Raw genomic sequence first — 15,026 nt, forward strand, 5'->3', positions numbered from 1 at the left:
AGATAAGTATGATTTAAAGTAAACCATGCTAATGCAATTCCACTAATGTCAACATCATTTTCAAGTCTATTTTAAAGAATGTTGTGGTCGATGGTATCAAATGCAGCACTAAGATCGAATAACACTAATAGAGTGTTAACACACCTGTGAAGTTGCAAGAAATCTACTTTCCCTCCTGTCCTCCCTTCACATTTGTTACTTCTCCCCCACTTCCTAACTTTACACATTCTTCTCTTCACTCAGTTCACTTAGAAAGATTATATAAATGATTATAATGTTCTATGTCAATGCAAGTGAATTAACAGTCACGTTTGGTATCATTTAAAATGTCTCAGTGTGACTGGTACAATGGTCTCATCTCCACAGAATTAAACCAAAAGGTAATAAAGATTTCAAGAGTTTAGAGATACTTTGCTTACTGTGGTGGGTGTGCCTCTTTCCCAGAGTCCTTCATCCAAACTACCTCCTGTTCCCTGACAAGGTGCAAACCCCCAAGGTCTATAACCATAGTCAATTCAAATTCCTGTTGTAAGTTCATGCACCACATTGGGGGATGTTTTGTCTTGGTCTAGGTATTTAAAGAAATGCTGAAAAAGTCTTTCAGACACTCTGTCTGCATTATGTATACTATTTTTGTCAGGTATGCATCTTCTATTCATTATTCCAGAACATTATCTTTGAATTGATTATGTAACTGAGATATAAACTGACTAATAAAAAATTGTCACATTTGGATTTATTCTAATTATTAACTCTAGTAGATTACGTTAAGTCCATAACACCACAAGTCTACACTCAGGTTAGTAATGGACTAAAATACTGCTCAGCTGAAGTTTTAGAACTCTGACTAACACATTGGCATTAGTCATGTATACTTAGAATGTAAAGGGCTAATAATGGGGTTTTCCATTTAGAAAGTGTTGTTGAGTGTTGTTAGACCAATCTAAATAGGGGTGAGCCTCAACCTCTGATTATTGTATAGTATTATTCTAACGTGGGAAACCACGGCATGATTATACAAAGTTACCATTAGAGAAAGTTAAGTTGGCCAGCTTTGTTCTATGGTAATTGTTAAATATAGTCTTGCCTTAATTTAGTGTGTACAGACCTTTGGAGACTACATAATATACTTTTAGAAATTAACAAGCATGGTGCGGTTATCTAAAAAGTAGTAGTAAATCGCCTCTATTAATGACCAAGATTGACGAGTTTGTGATTATGAGGTCGTATACCCGGCAGTTGCGTGACTCAAAGTATTTTAGGAATCTGGATGGACGATTGTAATTTCAATAGAGTTAAAGAGTTAAATAGAATAATCAAATGCCTAGCTAAACTATTATACAAATGACCAATAATCAATTGGGATTATAACCTAAATTCGTGGTCGTAATAAAATGGAGTTAAAAATACTTGCCAGTGAAAAAAAAAACGAATGCGCAGAAACCTTCACTCGCTCTATTGGAAAACGTCGTTGGGCTGATTGGTCGGGCCTTACAGTCTCAAGACAGGAGAAAGTATTTTAACATCAAATAAAAAGAAACACTTTAACTTTAACTATACTGATAATAATTAGTTGTGGTTTTACTTATTTTATTTATCCAGACTGTGGTCTATTTCAAAATAATTATTAGATATTGTCTTTCAGAAGAAATGAGACAAATGAGTTTTCATAAAGACATTTAAAAGGGTGGTTCTTGCAGGTCATGCATAGCAGAAATGCCTTGTATTTAGGAGAGTAGGCAAAGGAATTAGGATCGACTTGCTAAAGCCAGCAGCCATAGGCCCTATAGCTCTAAAACATGAAATGGGTTCAGGAAGGTGCTGATATTGAGAACTAGGTTAATGACATATTTCAGACGTGTGATATTTTTTAGCACTTCAGGCATTTCAAGCACACAGTTGTGAAAAAGAAGTACACTTTAACATTCTTGTTAAACTGTGAATGTCATTGTGGCGAGCAGGACGAGGCCGAGGGCCGTAAGTAGGGGCACGAGGTGCGACATGATGAGTGACACCTGCGAGACGCACCGGTTTCGTATTGCTCACAGAAAAGCGGAGGCATAAAGGAGGAGCTACGACAGTGAAGAGGGAGAAAGGAACAGGCCTGATTGTCTCTCCCTCTTCACTGTCGTCGCTCCTCCTTTATGCCTCCGCTCCTCCGTGAGAGATACGAGACCGGTGCGTGCCACAGGTGTCGCTCATCATTAATCACGCCACCGGCCTCGCGCTGCTCTCTCACGGCCCTCGGCCTCGTCCTGCTCGCCACAGTCATGTTTTTGGACACTTAATTACAAAATGATTCCATCAATTATGAAAAATTATTTATTATAGTTTAAATTGAACTGAAATCTAATTAGCTGAACTTGCTTTTTTTACCTATGTGATATGATAATAAATGTAACATTGAATAACACACTACAGTAAAAAATAATAATCAAGTACTTTAAACTTTAAAAGTATTTTAGTCAACAAGAAAATAAGTGTTCTTTCAAACATTTAAAGAAAAAGTTTAACGTAAAACTTTTAATTTGACATCATTTCAAAGTACACTTTTAAACGTTCAGTGTTAAGAAACAGTCATGAAAGTGCACTCGTTTTAAAGGGCTCATATGATGCTTTTTAATGTTTTACTTTTCCTTTAGTGCGTCATATATCTGTTTGTGCATGTATAATATCTGCAAAGTTACAAAGCTCATAGTCTCCCACAAAAGGATTTATTCTGTCTAACAGAGATACACTGATCCTGACCTGCCTAAAACGCCTCGATTGAAGTCCAGATATGAAATATTATCATAATGCCTGGCCAAAGGCATATGCAAAGAAAAAAAAATGAGCCTTCGGTGAATTGTAGTGTTGTCTTCATGTCGTGGAGACGCTGTGAATTTGATGTGAAAGCAAAACCATTTGTTTGGCCTTCTGAAAATGAATGAAATTAGGTATCTGTAGTTCAAATGTGTTTTTAACGCTGTTCCTGAGTTTTATTTTCAGATGTCAGAAGAATGTAATGCTTGGTATTTAAATGTGATATGGTGTCACAAGCATATCTGTGGCAGGAGCTCTTTTCAGTCTTCTGCATTCTTTTCCTCGTTATTATTTTCTGTTTTTCTTTGTATTGTACTGTAACAGAATGACAACATATGTTGCATTTGTGGTCTGCTCTCCTGGTTTACTGTACGATATATCCCATGAAGGATTCACTGGAACGCACTAAGAATCTCTTGTTTTCTCCCCAAATCCTCACGTCTCTTTCCAGGTTTGCTTTAAAATGTAATTCTCACCCCTTTTTACCAAATCTGATCATTTGACAGATCAAAATGACAGAAAAGACTTTATAATATTATAACTCAATGAACATTTTTGATTAAGGCAACATAAGTTACATAAGACAAATATTACTAAAGTGATATTTAACATGTCCGTAATAAAGCTGCAGAAATATCAAGCTTTTGGGGTTATTCATGGTCTGGTGTAGTAATTTGTTAATGCTTTTACACTATTAAATTTCCTTTTAACGTTTGATGGTTGAAGGGTGAGTAGAATAATGTCACTTCATTGTACAATGTACACATTTTTGTTTACAGTGTAATGGAAGTTACTCCCATAATTAACGCAAAGCATAATGGGGCATAGGAAAAAGGTGGATTTGCTGAAGTAAATAAATGGGTGTGGGAATTTACCGCATTTTGAGCACGGCACTTGCGGGACTTATATACGCTAAGGAAGGATAGCCTATATACAGATAATTTAGTGAGCAGGAATCTGAAATTTACCTTAACATGATACTTCAAATTAGAGGAAGAAGCTGATCTCGATTGAAGTCACAAGACCGGTTATCACGTTGATGGATAAAAATAAAAATAAAACAAGAAATGGGCCAAGCCAAAAATGGCAAAATATTTAGTGGTCTTTTAATGGTCTTAACTAGCCTGGTTAAAAAACCAGACCATTCTCAGTTGCAACTGAGTTATGGTCTGGCAAAGCGTCATAGACAAATAATTTCCAGAGGGGCGTCACCAACGGACATAGCGGATAGACCTAAACCCAATCAGAGCGATGGAGGAGATGACGTATGCAGAGCGGTGGAGAAACATCTCCGAGTGTTGTTCTTTGCTCGGTTTCTAACTAAAAGGAAACGTTCAAATCGCTTAAAACAGACGCGATAGCTGATTTGAACGAGTGATGTTCGACGGCGGCATCCATCTTTGTAATGTAGGCTACAAAATCTGCTTCAAAATCATGTTCAAAATCCCAGCGCTGTCGTCATCGTCTAAAGCCCGCCCCAACGTTTCTGATTGGTGCCGCGATTTCGGCGGATTGGAAATGAGCTTGAATGAGCTCTTTGCCAGACTAACTTTCAGAGCAAGTCTAAATTTGCCGGAAGTTGTCTGGGTTTTCCCAGGCTAGGTCTTAACCATTTTGATAAAAATGTCTGGAAATTAGCAAGAATTACATAAATACAGTAGATAAAGTAACTATCAATTTATCTATACTGTAGATACAATAACTTAGCATAGTGCCTTACCCTTTTCTTTAAATTTGTAAGCCATGTGGGTAAACCTGCAGACCGTTTTTTTTACAAGAACAGTCAGTGTTGTTCCACCCAATGTTGATGGCTTCAACCAGTTCATGAGTAGTTGAAAAATGTCTCCAAGTTAGTTTGAATTTATTGTGAGACCAAATTATTACTATAGGATTCAAATCTGGACTCTGACCAGGCCAAAACATGAGCCTGATTTGTGCTCAAGCTACTTCTTGGTTGCCTTTGCAATTTTGGCAGTAGCATTGTCTTGTTGAAAAATAGCATCGGATCATTCCTCTTTAGATAACAACTTTTCAGTTGTGGGAAGCAAGCCATTCTGCAATATTCCCCTGTACTCGATTGTAAATGATTTTCACAGTGAAGTAGCTCACCAATACCAGCAGCTAAAAATGCTCCCCAAACAATGAACCTCTTCCTCCATAATTCACTCTGGTGGAGGTGCATTTATTATTACATTTCTCACTAGACTTCCGATAACACTGGAGCATAAACTCGTGTTTCATTGCGATTCATCACTCCACACAACTCTTTAGAACCACTCTGAATCAAACTTCCCATATTCTGCCAAAAACTTCATTTTGTCTTTGACGTGTTTCTGATACAGCAATGGCTTTTTAAGAACTGCATTTGCTTAAATTTTGCTTATTTCCTAACCAATAATTTGTGGTTAAGACTATTTAAAGTTTAGTGTTTAGCCATTTTGGGCTTGACCAGTAACATGAGTATTTGTAATTCGTTCACACCATTGCTCATGGATTTAGTAAAATAAATAGTTTTTAAAAAAACATCAGCCACAGATGACTGAATGTTACACAACATATTCAAAGATATCTGTATCTACTTCCTAATAACACTGGTTGCTACAAAACAGACCAGTTTTATCAGTGTCACAGATATGTGCCCCCGTGGTCTGCTATATTATAACCACAAGTGTGAAATTCCTGTTAACTCAATATACTCAGAATAAGGTACAGGACGTTTTCAACGTTCATTTGAGAACTGTGATAGAGGGCAGACCACTGCCAGTCTGTCTGCAGGTTGTCTAAAACATAGGCTACTGCTTAACATATTGCAGTTTCATTTGCTTTTGTGTCTCTTTGATGCAATGACCCCTAAAAAAAAAGTCAAAACACAGACCACTCCCTTCCTCAGGCTGTCAAGCATGCAGTGAAACCAGGTCACGAGAATTTGACTGCACAGCCGTGAAGAATGGATGGAAACAGCAGACCCTGATTGTAGTGAATTTGACAGGGCCCAGAATAGAATTGCATCTGATGCAATTTACAATGTTACTTTGATCTTATAAAGGCCTTTTATGGACTGTCTTTCACTATCTTTGTTTTCTTAGTTCCACTGAATTTGAAAGGGTGGGGAGGCCAATGGAAACTTCCTTTATTTCAACTCTCAAGAGGATTTCCCAAATTTGCAATGCATCATTTCCTGTTGCCTGCTCCTTAAAGTTGACTTAAAATAGCATAGAGCTAATTTCATTGAATAAGCGTACTTTTAAATGTCTGGTAAACACTGCAGTATCTATAGGGGACACTAACAGAGAGACAAGAAAGCTTTAACCAGCTCTGATGAAGTGTTGATAAAGATTTCATCAGATATAGTTGCACCTATGCATTCGGTTATTCCATCACAGGCTGCATGAATGTATGATTTTATCTGATATACGTACATGTTCAACTCTCCAAAAGAAGCCATCAGTTTTCAAAAAACGATCACTCATTGCTGAAACACTCATTGCATAACAAAAGGGCATTGACAAGAGTCTTTCGCCAGAAACATACTTCACGCAAGTATGCAAAAACAAAATAGTTTTTATTCAAGTAAGTTGCCACAAATGTATTTACTTTAACTTGTTTAGCAAGATTCTCTGCAAACTGTTGCTCTGCAATGACAGCACAAGAAATACAAGATAGTTTATGAAAACACGCTATAGAGTCCTTAATGTGCACTATGACTTGCGGTTATAGATTTTCTGCTACATTTTTGACAAATGTGATAACTGGTTATGAGATCTGATACATTTTTGACAAATGTAATAACCGGTTATGAGATCTGATATACAGGAACAACTATTAGACTATTTTTGTGTGAATTTTGCAACAAAACATTAAGAAATGTTTGGATTAAGAAAAAAATAAATGTATTAAATAAGAATTTATATTCTGCATGAGAATATACGACATGAGGTTTATTTTTAAGAACATGAAGGGTTTGTTTAGCACTTTGACATTATCATTTTACGGTAATGTAGATAAAATGAGTAAATATTTCAACATTTGGTAACACTTAATTTTAAGGTGACGTACTTACACATTTACTACATGTACTTACTATAGTAATAACTGTAAATTATGCATAATTACAAGTAACTAACCCTAAACCAAACCTAACTCTAGTAAGTACATGTAGCTAATTAAAATTGTATAAAGTACAATTTTTAGTAGACATCATGGTAATATTTGCTGACCAAATTTAAATGCTGAAAAAAATGTGCTGTCATGAAAATCTTAATCACTTATCTTTTATATTTTTGTATTTATTTAGACTTTGAGGTGAACCACCAGGGCTGGTTTTATCAAAAGCATTGTAAGTCTAAGTGGATCATAGAAACCATTAGCACCAATTGTCTCTACTTACTGTTGGCTCAATGCTTTTAGGAAATGCTGACATTAAGCATTTTCTGTGCGATTCGCCCTTCCACTAAATGTTATCACCTCATTAGACATGATGAATCGCAGCTAAATACACCAAACTCAAGGATCTTGCAAAACTTAAAAGGTCTGGTAAACCCTTCTGGATAAGAAAAATGTAACCATTTTTGGAAGTCTGCTACAACATTTATACTGACCTATTCAAAAGAAAGAAGCGACGAAGGGTTAAAGTACTTTGGGGAAAGATATTCATCTGTTTACAGTCACAATGGGCTGTGACATGTGCTTTTTCTCAGCCAAACATGGCCGGAGGAAACTGGGTACGGGGCCAAATTTCCACTTGTAGCCTCAGTCCTCCATACACACAATGAAGCCAATCAATGCTCTAACAAATACAACTAAAACACAACTCCGGAAAGACTGGGCTGAACATACATAGTTTGAGGCAAAATTATCTCTATAGCAAGATTTTAAATGGATTTACATTTTCTAAACAACAAAAATAAAGCAACAATAGCTATAGGGGGTTGTTGGACCTTCAGTTCAGACTGACAGCAGAAGATCTGGACTCTATCGCAGCTTTCATTGGCATCTATGAATTATTCATTCCAGAACGTTGTGCAAATTTACCGCAACAACGGAGCCGCGAATTTCACATACTTTTGAAAATCCAGCATTTAGTTGATCCTGGTAAGCGCTCATTGATAGTTGTAAACACAACGGCGTTCTTCTTCCACGAGGGAATTTGGTGTCACGGCATTTGTTTCCAGGCGGACCGTTAAATAAACGCAACACACACGTCTCCCGGACATCCTGCTGAATTCAACCAATCAGATGACGACTTTGAAACTCCTGAAGTGTTTCCAGATAAGTGTGCCATATGCATCAGCGATCAGCCAACGATCAGTGGGCATTGCCTGGCATTTAGGCAATGCGTGAGTGTGTAGTTTTCTATCCAGTTTTAACATCTGGAAATCAAATTATTTCAAAATGTAGTAGAATCCTTCACCTCATCAAGCCTCGTGATTTGACATGGTATCAATCATGCCTTTAGCGCTTGGACAAACTACTTACGTTAAAAACTTGATGAAGAAATTGAGCTAAAAGTTCTATCCAGTTTAACTCTTTAACCACGCTTGACAGAAGTTTACAGCAATCCATGTTTTCACTGTTATATGGTGAGGGGATGCCATTACAAATCTTCTGAAATAGTACAGTATCTCCGGATCCAAAAAACAAGCGAAAGAAGCATTGCTTACGCACATGTAAGCTAACACGATCACAAAACATTAAAAAGCATATAAATCAAAACTGCCAAATGCTACTGAATGAAATGTCAACACAGAATGAGGTATAGGACTGTGAAACGTTGATGGACTCAATCTATCGTTCTGAATCTGACCCGGTCTTTGACAAAAACATAATTTTCTCAGTATTTTGTTTAAAATGTTGCTTTTTATAGTGTGTTCATTAAAAAAAAGTTTTGTGAAAATGATCAAAAATGCTGCGGTGCTGGTGAAAGAGTTAAAAGTGTCTTACTGTTGCATGTGAGACTAGTCTACTGTCTATGGTTTCACAATATGATATCTCCTGGTGCTGGCATTAAACTTATACAGTCTATTTAACCATTGTTTTTTTCACCAAAATATCCACTATCCACCATCACTTATGGACATTTTCATGTTTTAAGGTATCATGGTTTCCCTAAAAGTCGACTGAGCACACTGTGTCAGGCTTCGACCTTTATTCTTTAAAACTATCTACAATCCATTTTTATACTAATATTATCATCAAGCAACATTTTTGGCCTTTATTAGAAAGGACAGTTGAGGCAAGACAGTGATCGGGGAGAAGAGAGAAATCGGAATGATACGGAAGTTGTCATAGTCTTTTCTTCCCCTTGACATTGTGAACAAGAAAAACTGTAGGTTGGGACTTGTTTTTGTCTATCGGGAATTGATTGGATGGTTGTGGTTTACTAGTGCTCTGATCTCATGAGTGACAGGTTATTCTTCCTCGCATTCTTCTGAAAATTTTTCTGAAAACCCTCATCAGAGAAGAGAAGAGATGTCTTTGATTAAAGTCCTACTGCAGTCAATAATGTTATCCCTTAAAACTCATCTTTGATCCATACAATGACATACTTAAAAGTTTTTCCTGTGAAAATAATTTCTTCATGCATTAAAATAGCTTCAATGTAACTCTACAACATTGCTTCATTTAACCCATGATTTTGCAAATTAGCCCCGCCTCTGCTCAATCACACAAGCCCAGAATACCTGATCCACTCGGTCAACTTTACTGTAGTAAACGCTACACGATGGCAAGTGGAAATACTGGGTTATACAGTCATTTTATGTTTGAACCAGAAACTGATTCAGAAGAATGGAAGATTGAATTATAGCAACAGGCTCTTCTACAAGTCGATGTATCAGAATGGTAATGCGTTATGTATCGCTCCCTACAACGTCGGACACTTAACAGTAATTAATATGATTAGCCTTTTGCTATATGTTATTCAAACAGCTAATAATTTTTTTCTAATGTTTAACAAACCATGTTCCAGTTCGCCATTTCAGTGTGCCTTCTAAAAATCAAACGCTTTGAACAATTTAGAACGTCAGTGGAGAAAGGCATAGTTCATCATAACATTGTAACATACATACATCATATACATAATTCACCCGGCATATTGGCAAACGTACCAAATGTTTCATATCAACAGAAAATGTACCAGGACCTGACTTCTCTTGACACTCCCCTGCTTCACAGCATAGCAAATTATATGCTAAAGCCCGGCCACGTTGACGGGATTGGTTACAACATATTTGTGACATAGAGGACAAGGGCGATTTCGCAGAACAAAATTGGGTGTTTCAAAATTTGTGGGTGTTTCCAAACTGGTGGGTGTTTATAAATCATCCAAATGAAAATGATGCCCTTCACCCGACCCCACCCCTAAACCCTCACTGTGATGTGGGCAAATCAGGTGACGCGATCAAAAACGCTCCTCTGTTTATATGGCCTCGTCTACTGATCTGGTAACTCCTATTACTCTCCTGCAGAGACCATACTTGATATCAAACCACGTTTTTGAAACTGTCTTTGGACAGTTGACTGATGAATTTGCATATGGTTTGTCTTAAAGTATATTAAAACACCACATAGACATATAAACAACATTAAAAATGTGATTTTCACCACGGTGGGTCTTTAAAAAATTACGAGAACATATTACTTTAAAAAAATATGATGTGCACGGATCAATCATTTATAATAAATACTGCAACATTCCAAACACACATTTTTCTTTTTTTTTTGATTTCATGGTGACTTTAAATCATCACATACAAATCACTTGAATAAGTACTAGTGAAACTGAAAACAAGTAATAGTAAAACTAGTAATAAAAATGGATGGGTCTTCCAGTTTTAAATAATGTAAAAACAACTTGCAATAAACTATTGCATTTTTATTCACACGCAGTAATGCCAACATTAGGCCTACTACGCTTCATTTCATTATGAAGCCCATGTATATATTTTTTCTCTCTCTTCTGTATAGACTAACATTCTCCCGTCTTATTCTAGTTCATAAATGCAGCTGCAGGCCAGAGTTTGTAGTAGTAGTCTGATGTTGCAATAGCTAAACTCCCCAGTTTCGCGGTAGCGCTTTGAATTATCTCTCAACAACAGGCTGTGGCTGTCAGTTTCCTGTTTTATTTGAATACACACAAGGGCCGGTCGCGCGGTGTGTGATAGGTCGTTAGAGACCTGTGGGGAGGTGCTGTCAGACAGCACACAGTGAATGGGAGAGGATATCACTCTAGACTGGGGACTCGTGTGCTAAAGGCCCAGTGGAGCGAAGGAAACCTGAAGTGGGTTCACAGCAGTCCCTGCGATATGGAGGAGCCGCACGAGAACGTCCAGCTCTATCACTGATGAGAGAGAGGCGTCGGAGCCACTCGCGCAGGACGCGTTCTTGCGTTCAAAAACAGCGAGACGCAGCGCTACAAAACGCTGGCGTCTCGAGAAGCGTTTTAAAAGTTGAACTTCTTTTAACTAGATACGGCGACTTAAAACGAGACGCACAAAGCTGAAAATTAAACTGTCAAATATGCAGTGTTTACATTATAATATAAAATAAACAGCGCAGAATGACGCATGGCCGCGTCCCTTGTGAACGGCCCCTTAATATTGAGTTATACAATTATACAGACTTGAATATAGCGCATTCAGAGCCTTTTAAAACGCAGCTATCCAGAGGGTGATCTGGCCTACCTATATTCATATAACGACTGTTTTTAAGATTAAGTTACCTAAGCAAACAGATAGCGTTGAACAGCAGGTTACTAACGTTAGTCAACTGCGTGCAGTTGCAAAGGGACCGGTTTAAATAACAAAAGTAAAAATAATTTGTTGCGTACGTTAACTCATTTATGATGTTGAGCAATATTCCACCTGGAAAATAAGGAATGTAAACAGAGGCGACTTACATTGTCAAACAGTGATCCAACGTTTGCAGTGACTAGTAAGACGTCCGTGTACGTCTCCATGATAAGAAGCAAGCTGGAGAAAAGTCTAATCTTACGACGGAAATCCCACTCGCAGGTCTTTATTGGAGGAATAACAAACGGCTTAAAAGATAAGATTATAAAAGTCTAGCTATCTCGCCCTGAAGACAGAGCCCACGAGAGCAACGCTCGCATCTCTAACGTTACTCCTGCTGTCATGAGGAAACATTCACATTCACGGCGTTTCTCTTCTTCAGTTGCTCAGCGGTGGACACGGAGGGATTTCTCCTCTTGTCTTCATGGTAATCGGACTAGGTTCTTAAGCTGAATTAACCCAGCGTCGAAGCATCTGTAGCTCCTGCAGTTTCAGACTAAACCAAACTAGTTGCGCTGTCAATGTTATGTTGCATGCGAAGCTCCGCCCTACACATGTAGTACTGTGAGCTACTGTACGAAGCGTCAAAGTTTCCGTGTGTCATTCAGACCTGACTGAAGCGAGGTATCTAGGCCTTCTGTACTTACTGAATTTGTCAGTCAGGTCACGTACACACACACATACACACACAAAAGTGTTGCATACAATTTGTATTATATACACAAATACACACACACGTTGTGTTTTCATGTTTTATGGGGACTTTCCACAGACAATGATTTTTATACTGTAAACCTACCCATCACAGAAAACTTTCTGCATTTTTACATTTTCAAAAAACTTTATACGTTTTTTAATAAAAAACATTATATATTTTTTTTTATACACTTTTGATAAGCTGTTTTCCTTGTTCCCCACAAGGACAAGGATTTCAGATATTGCCATCTTTGTGTGGACATTTTGTCCCCATAACGAATGGGGACAAATTTTGTCCCCATATTTGACATTTTGTCCCCATATTACATTAATTTTGTCCCCATAATGTATAATAACCCCAGACCTGCCAACCTGTACGCATTTTGCGTAGCGGGTACGCATTTTGACCTCAAAGTACGCTGGTACGATTTGTCACTCGAAACTACGCAAAAACCTTGTGACGTCTCTGTGCACGCGCAGTCCTCAAATCAAGCAACAGCAAAAGAAGCGGAGTTCGACCAATCATAGCGCTGGGTTCATTCCCCAAATAGCAAGCTGGGATGATTGACAGATGCGTAAGGGCTGTAATTATAAAGAGACTGAAAATAGGGTTAGGGTTAGGGTAAAGAATAGCAATAAAGAATCCCGCTCGATGCCCCTTCCACTTCCGCGGCCCGCCGCCTGACTGATTTAATAAGCGAGGACAGTATAGTAGTCACGGTACTTCTGACTCCTGAAGGAAAACGGGCTGGGGTGGATGTGGAAAGATGAAAATATTGTATTGAGTTAACTTAATCTGGATTCTATGGAAGCTTATTTTCCACCACTTAATAAAAAAAATAATTGCGACTTTTTATCTCACAATTGCGAGATATGAAGTGAGAATTCTGAGAAATAAAGTCGCAATTGCGAGAAAAAAAGACATAATTGCGACTTTTTATCTCACAATTCTGACTTTTTTTCTCACAATTGCGAGTTTATCTCGAAATTCTGACACATTTTCTCAGAATTGTGAGATATAAACCCGCAATTGCGAGTTATCAGGCCAATTCTAAGGGGAAAAAAAGACTAACTTTTTTCCCCTAAGAATAGTTTATATCTCACAATTCTGACTTTACAACACGCAATTGCGACTTTATATCACGCAATTCTGACTTTATATCTCGCAATTCTGAGAAATAAAGTCAGAATTGCGAGATGTAAACTCGCAATTGTGAGAAAAAAATTCAGAATTGTGAGATAAAAAGCAATTACCTTTTTTATTTTTCATTCTGTGGCGGAAACAAGCTTCCATAGGATTCGATTATCACACGGGAGTGATCGCATGGATTATCTTAAAATACTCTGTACATTCATGGTCACTCAGATAAGAGAAAAACATAATTTAGCCATGCAAATTATAAAATGCTTAAGTATTGATGAACAATAAATCTAAATAAAATTAAAATCACTATGGCTTAGTGATTATGAAAGTCCTGTGATTTGTGGATGACTGAAGCGCGAGTCTGGAGAAAAAGGCGTTTATTTATTCATTCTCAGTGTTGAGAAACGTAGCCTGCATGTGTTACGTTATTGTGTTAATAACTTAAGTACCTACTTATGTTACATAATTATTTTGTATGAAAACTAGCGCGTTAGTTACTTACGGATTAAAAAGTACCGTTGTATCAGTGCTCACAGAGAGAGAAGATAATTGTAAAATGAAAATTGACGGGCTAAGTTTAAATTTTGTTCTTGGTTGTGTAGGACACGTACGTCTGCAAGATGTCTGTTAAAGATCCCTTCATCTGGAAAGCATCTGCTGTTTACTAACATCTGATAGACATCTTTAAGATGTCAGTTTAACATACATTCTAAATCATTACATCTTAAAGACAGTATTGAAACTTTGGACTTTCACTGTATATTGCAGTGCATTGCAAACAAAGTTAAAACTTTAGAACTCAAAACTAGAATTATGAAGATAGGCATGTGTGTGTGTGTGCCTTACATTCTCAAAAATTAATGACAAAAATATGACAATCCCCCCAGCGCACGCTAAAGTTTAGGGGGTCTGTTAAAAGTCAATGGGCTCAGGGGAGGCAAGAGAGACACGGACTCCCACTGTAACTTTATTTGCGGGTGTCGCTGTTACACAGTGTTACTTAAAAAAAAAAAACAAGCAATTTATACACTTTTTAATATCACATTTTGTAACATTTGCATTGTCTTATTTCTCTAATATGGATTATTCTCATACATTTTTTTGAAGAGGCACTGCCTTCCTTGGGGAGGAAACGCCCCTGAAAAAAAAAAAAAAAATTATATATATATATATATATATTAGGGCTGGGCAACGATTAATCGCATCCAAAATAAAAGTTTGTGTTTACATATTATATGTGTGTGTAGTGTGTATAATTATTTTGTATATATAAATACACATACATGCATGTATATATTTAAGAAATATTTGCATGTATATACTTTATATTTATATATATATATATATATATATATATATATATATATATATACACATACACACACGCTCCACATATTAGAGCATTAAAGAAAAATGTCTGCGAGAATTAGAGCATTAAAGTAAAAAGTCTGCAACCACATTTAAATCTGTTTTTGGAATTTGTAGATTTTAGGTCACTAATCCAATAAATAATTTTGTAACATGAATCATGTAAACTCTACTCGCATCAGGCTGGAGAACTTGATAATCAGGTTTTACACAAACTTATGTGGAGT

General features: G+C 37.1%; 1 protein-coding gene across 1 annotated transcript in view; it reads right to left on the reverse strand.

The window, feature by feature from the left end:
- Positions 1-12,128, reverse strand: part of inpp5l (inositol polyphosphate-5-phosphatase L) — a 32,351-nt gene extending 20,223 nt beyond the window's left edge. The window contains exon 1 of the mRNA XM_056246684.1: positions 11,699-12,128. Coding sequence (XP_056102659.1) covers positions 11,699-11,758 — 60 coding nt within the window. The 5' untranslated portion in view covers positions 11,759-12,128. The remainder of the gene's footprint in view (positions 1-11,698) is intronic.
- Between the last annotated feature and the right edge of the window lie 2,898 nt (positions 12,129-15,026).

Source organism: Rhinichthys klamathensis, unplaced genomic scaffold, assembly GCF_029890125.1.
Source record: "Rhinichthys klamathensis goyatoka isolate OS25496 unplaced genomic scaffold, OSU_Roscu_1.1 h1tg000040l_1, whole genome shotgun sequence".
NCBI classification, from domain to species: domain Eukaryota; kingdom Metazoa; phylum Chordata; class Actinopteri; order Cypriniformes; family Leuciscidae; genus Rhinichthys; species Rhinichthys klamathensis.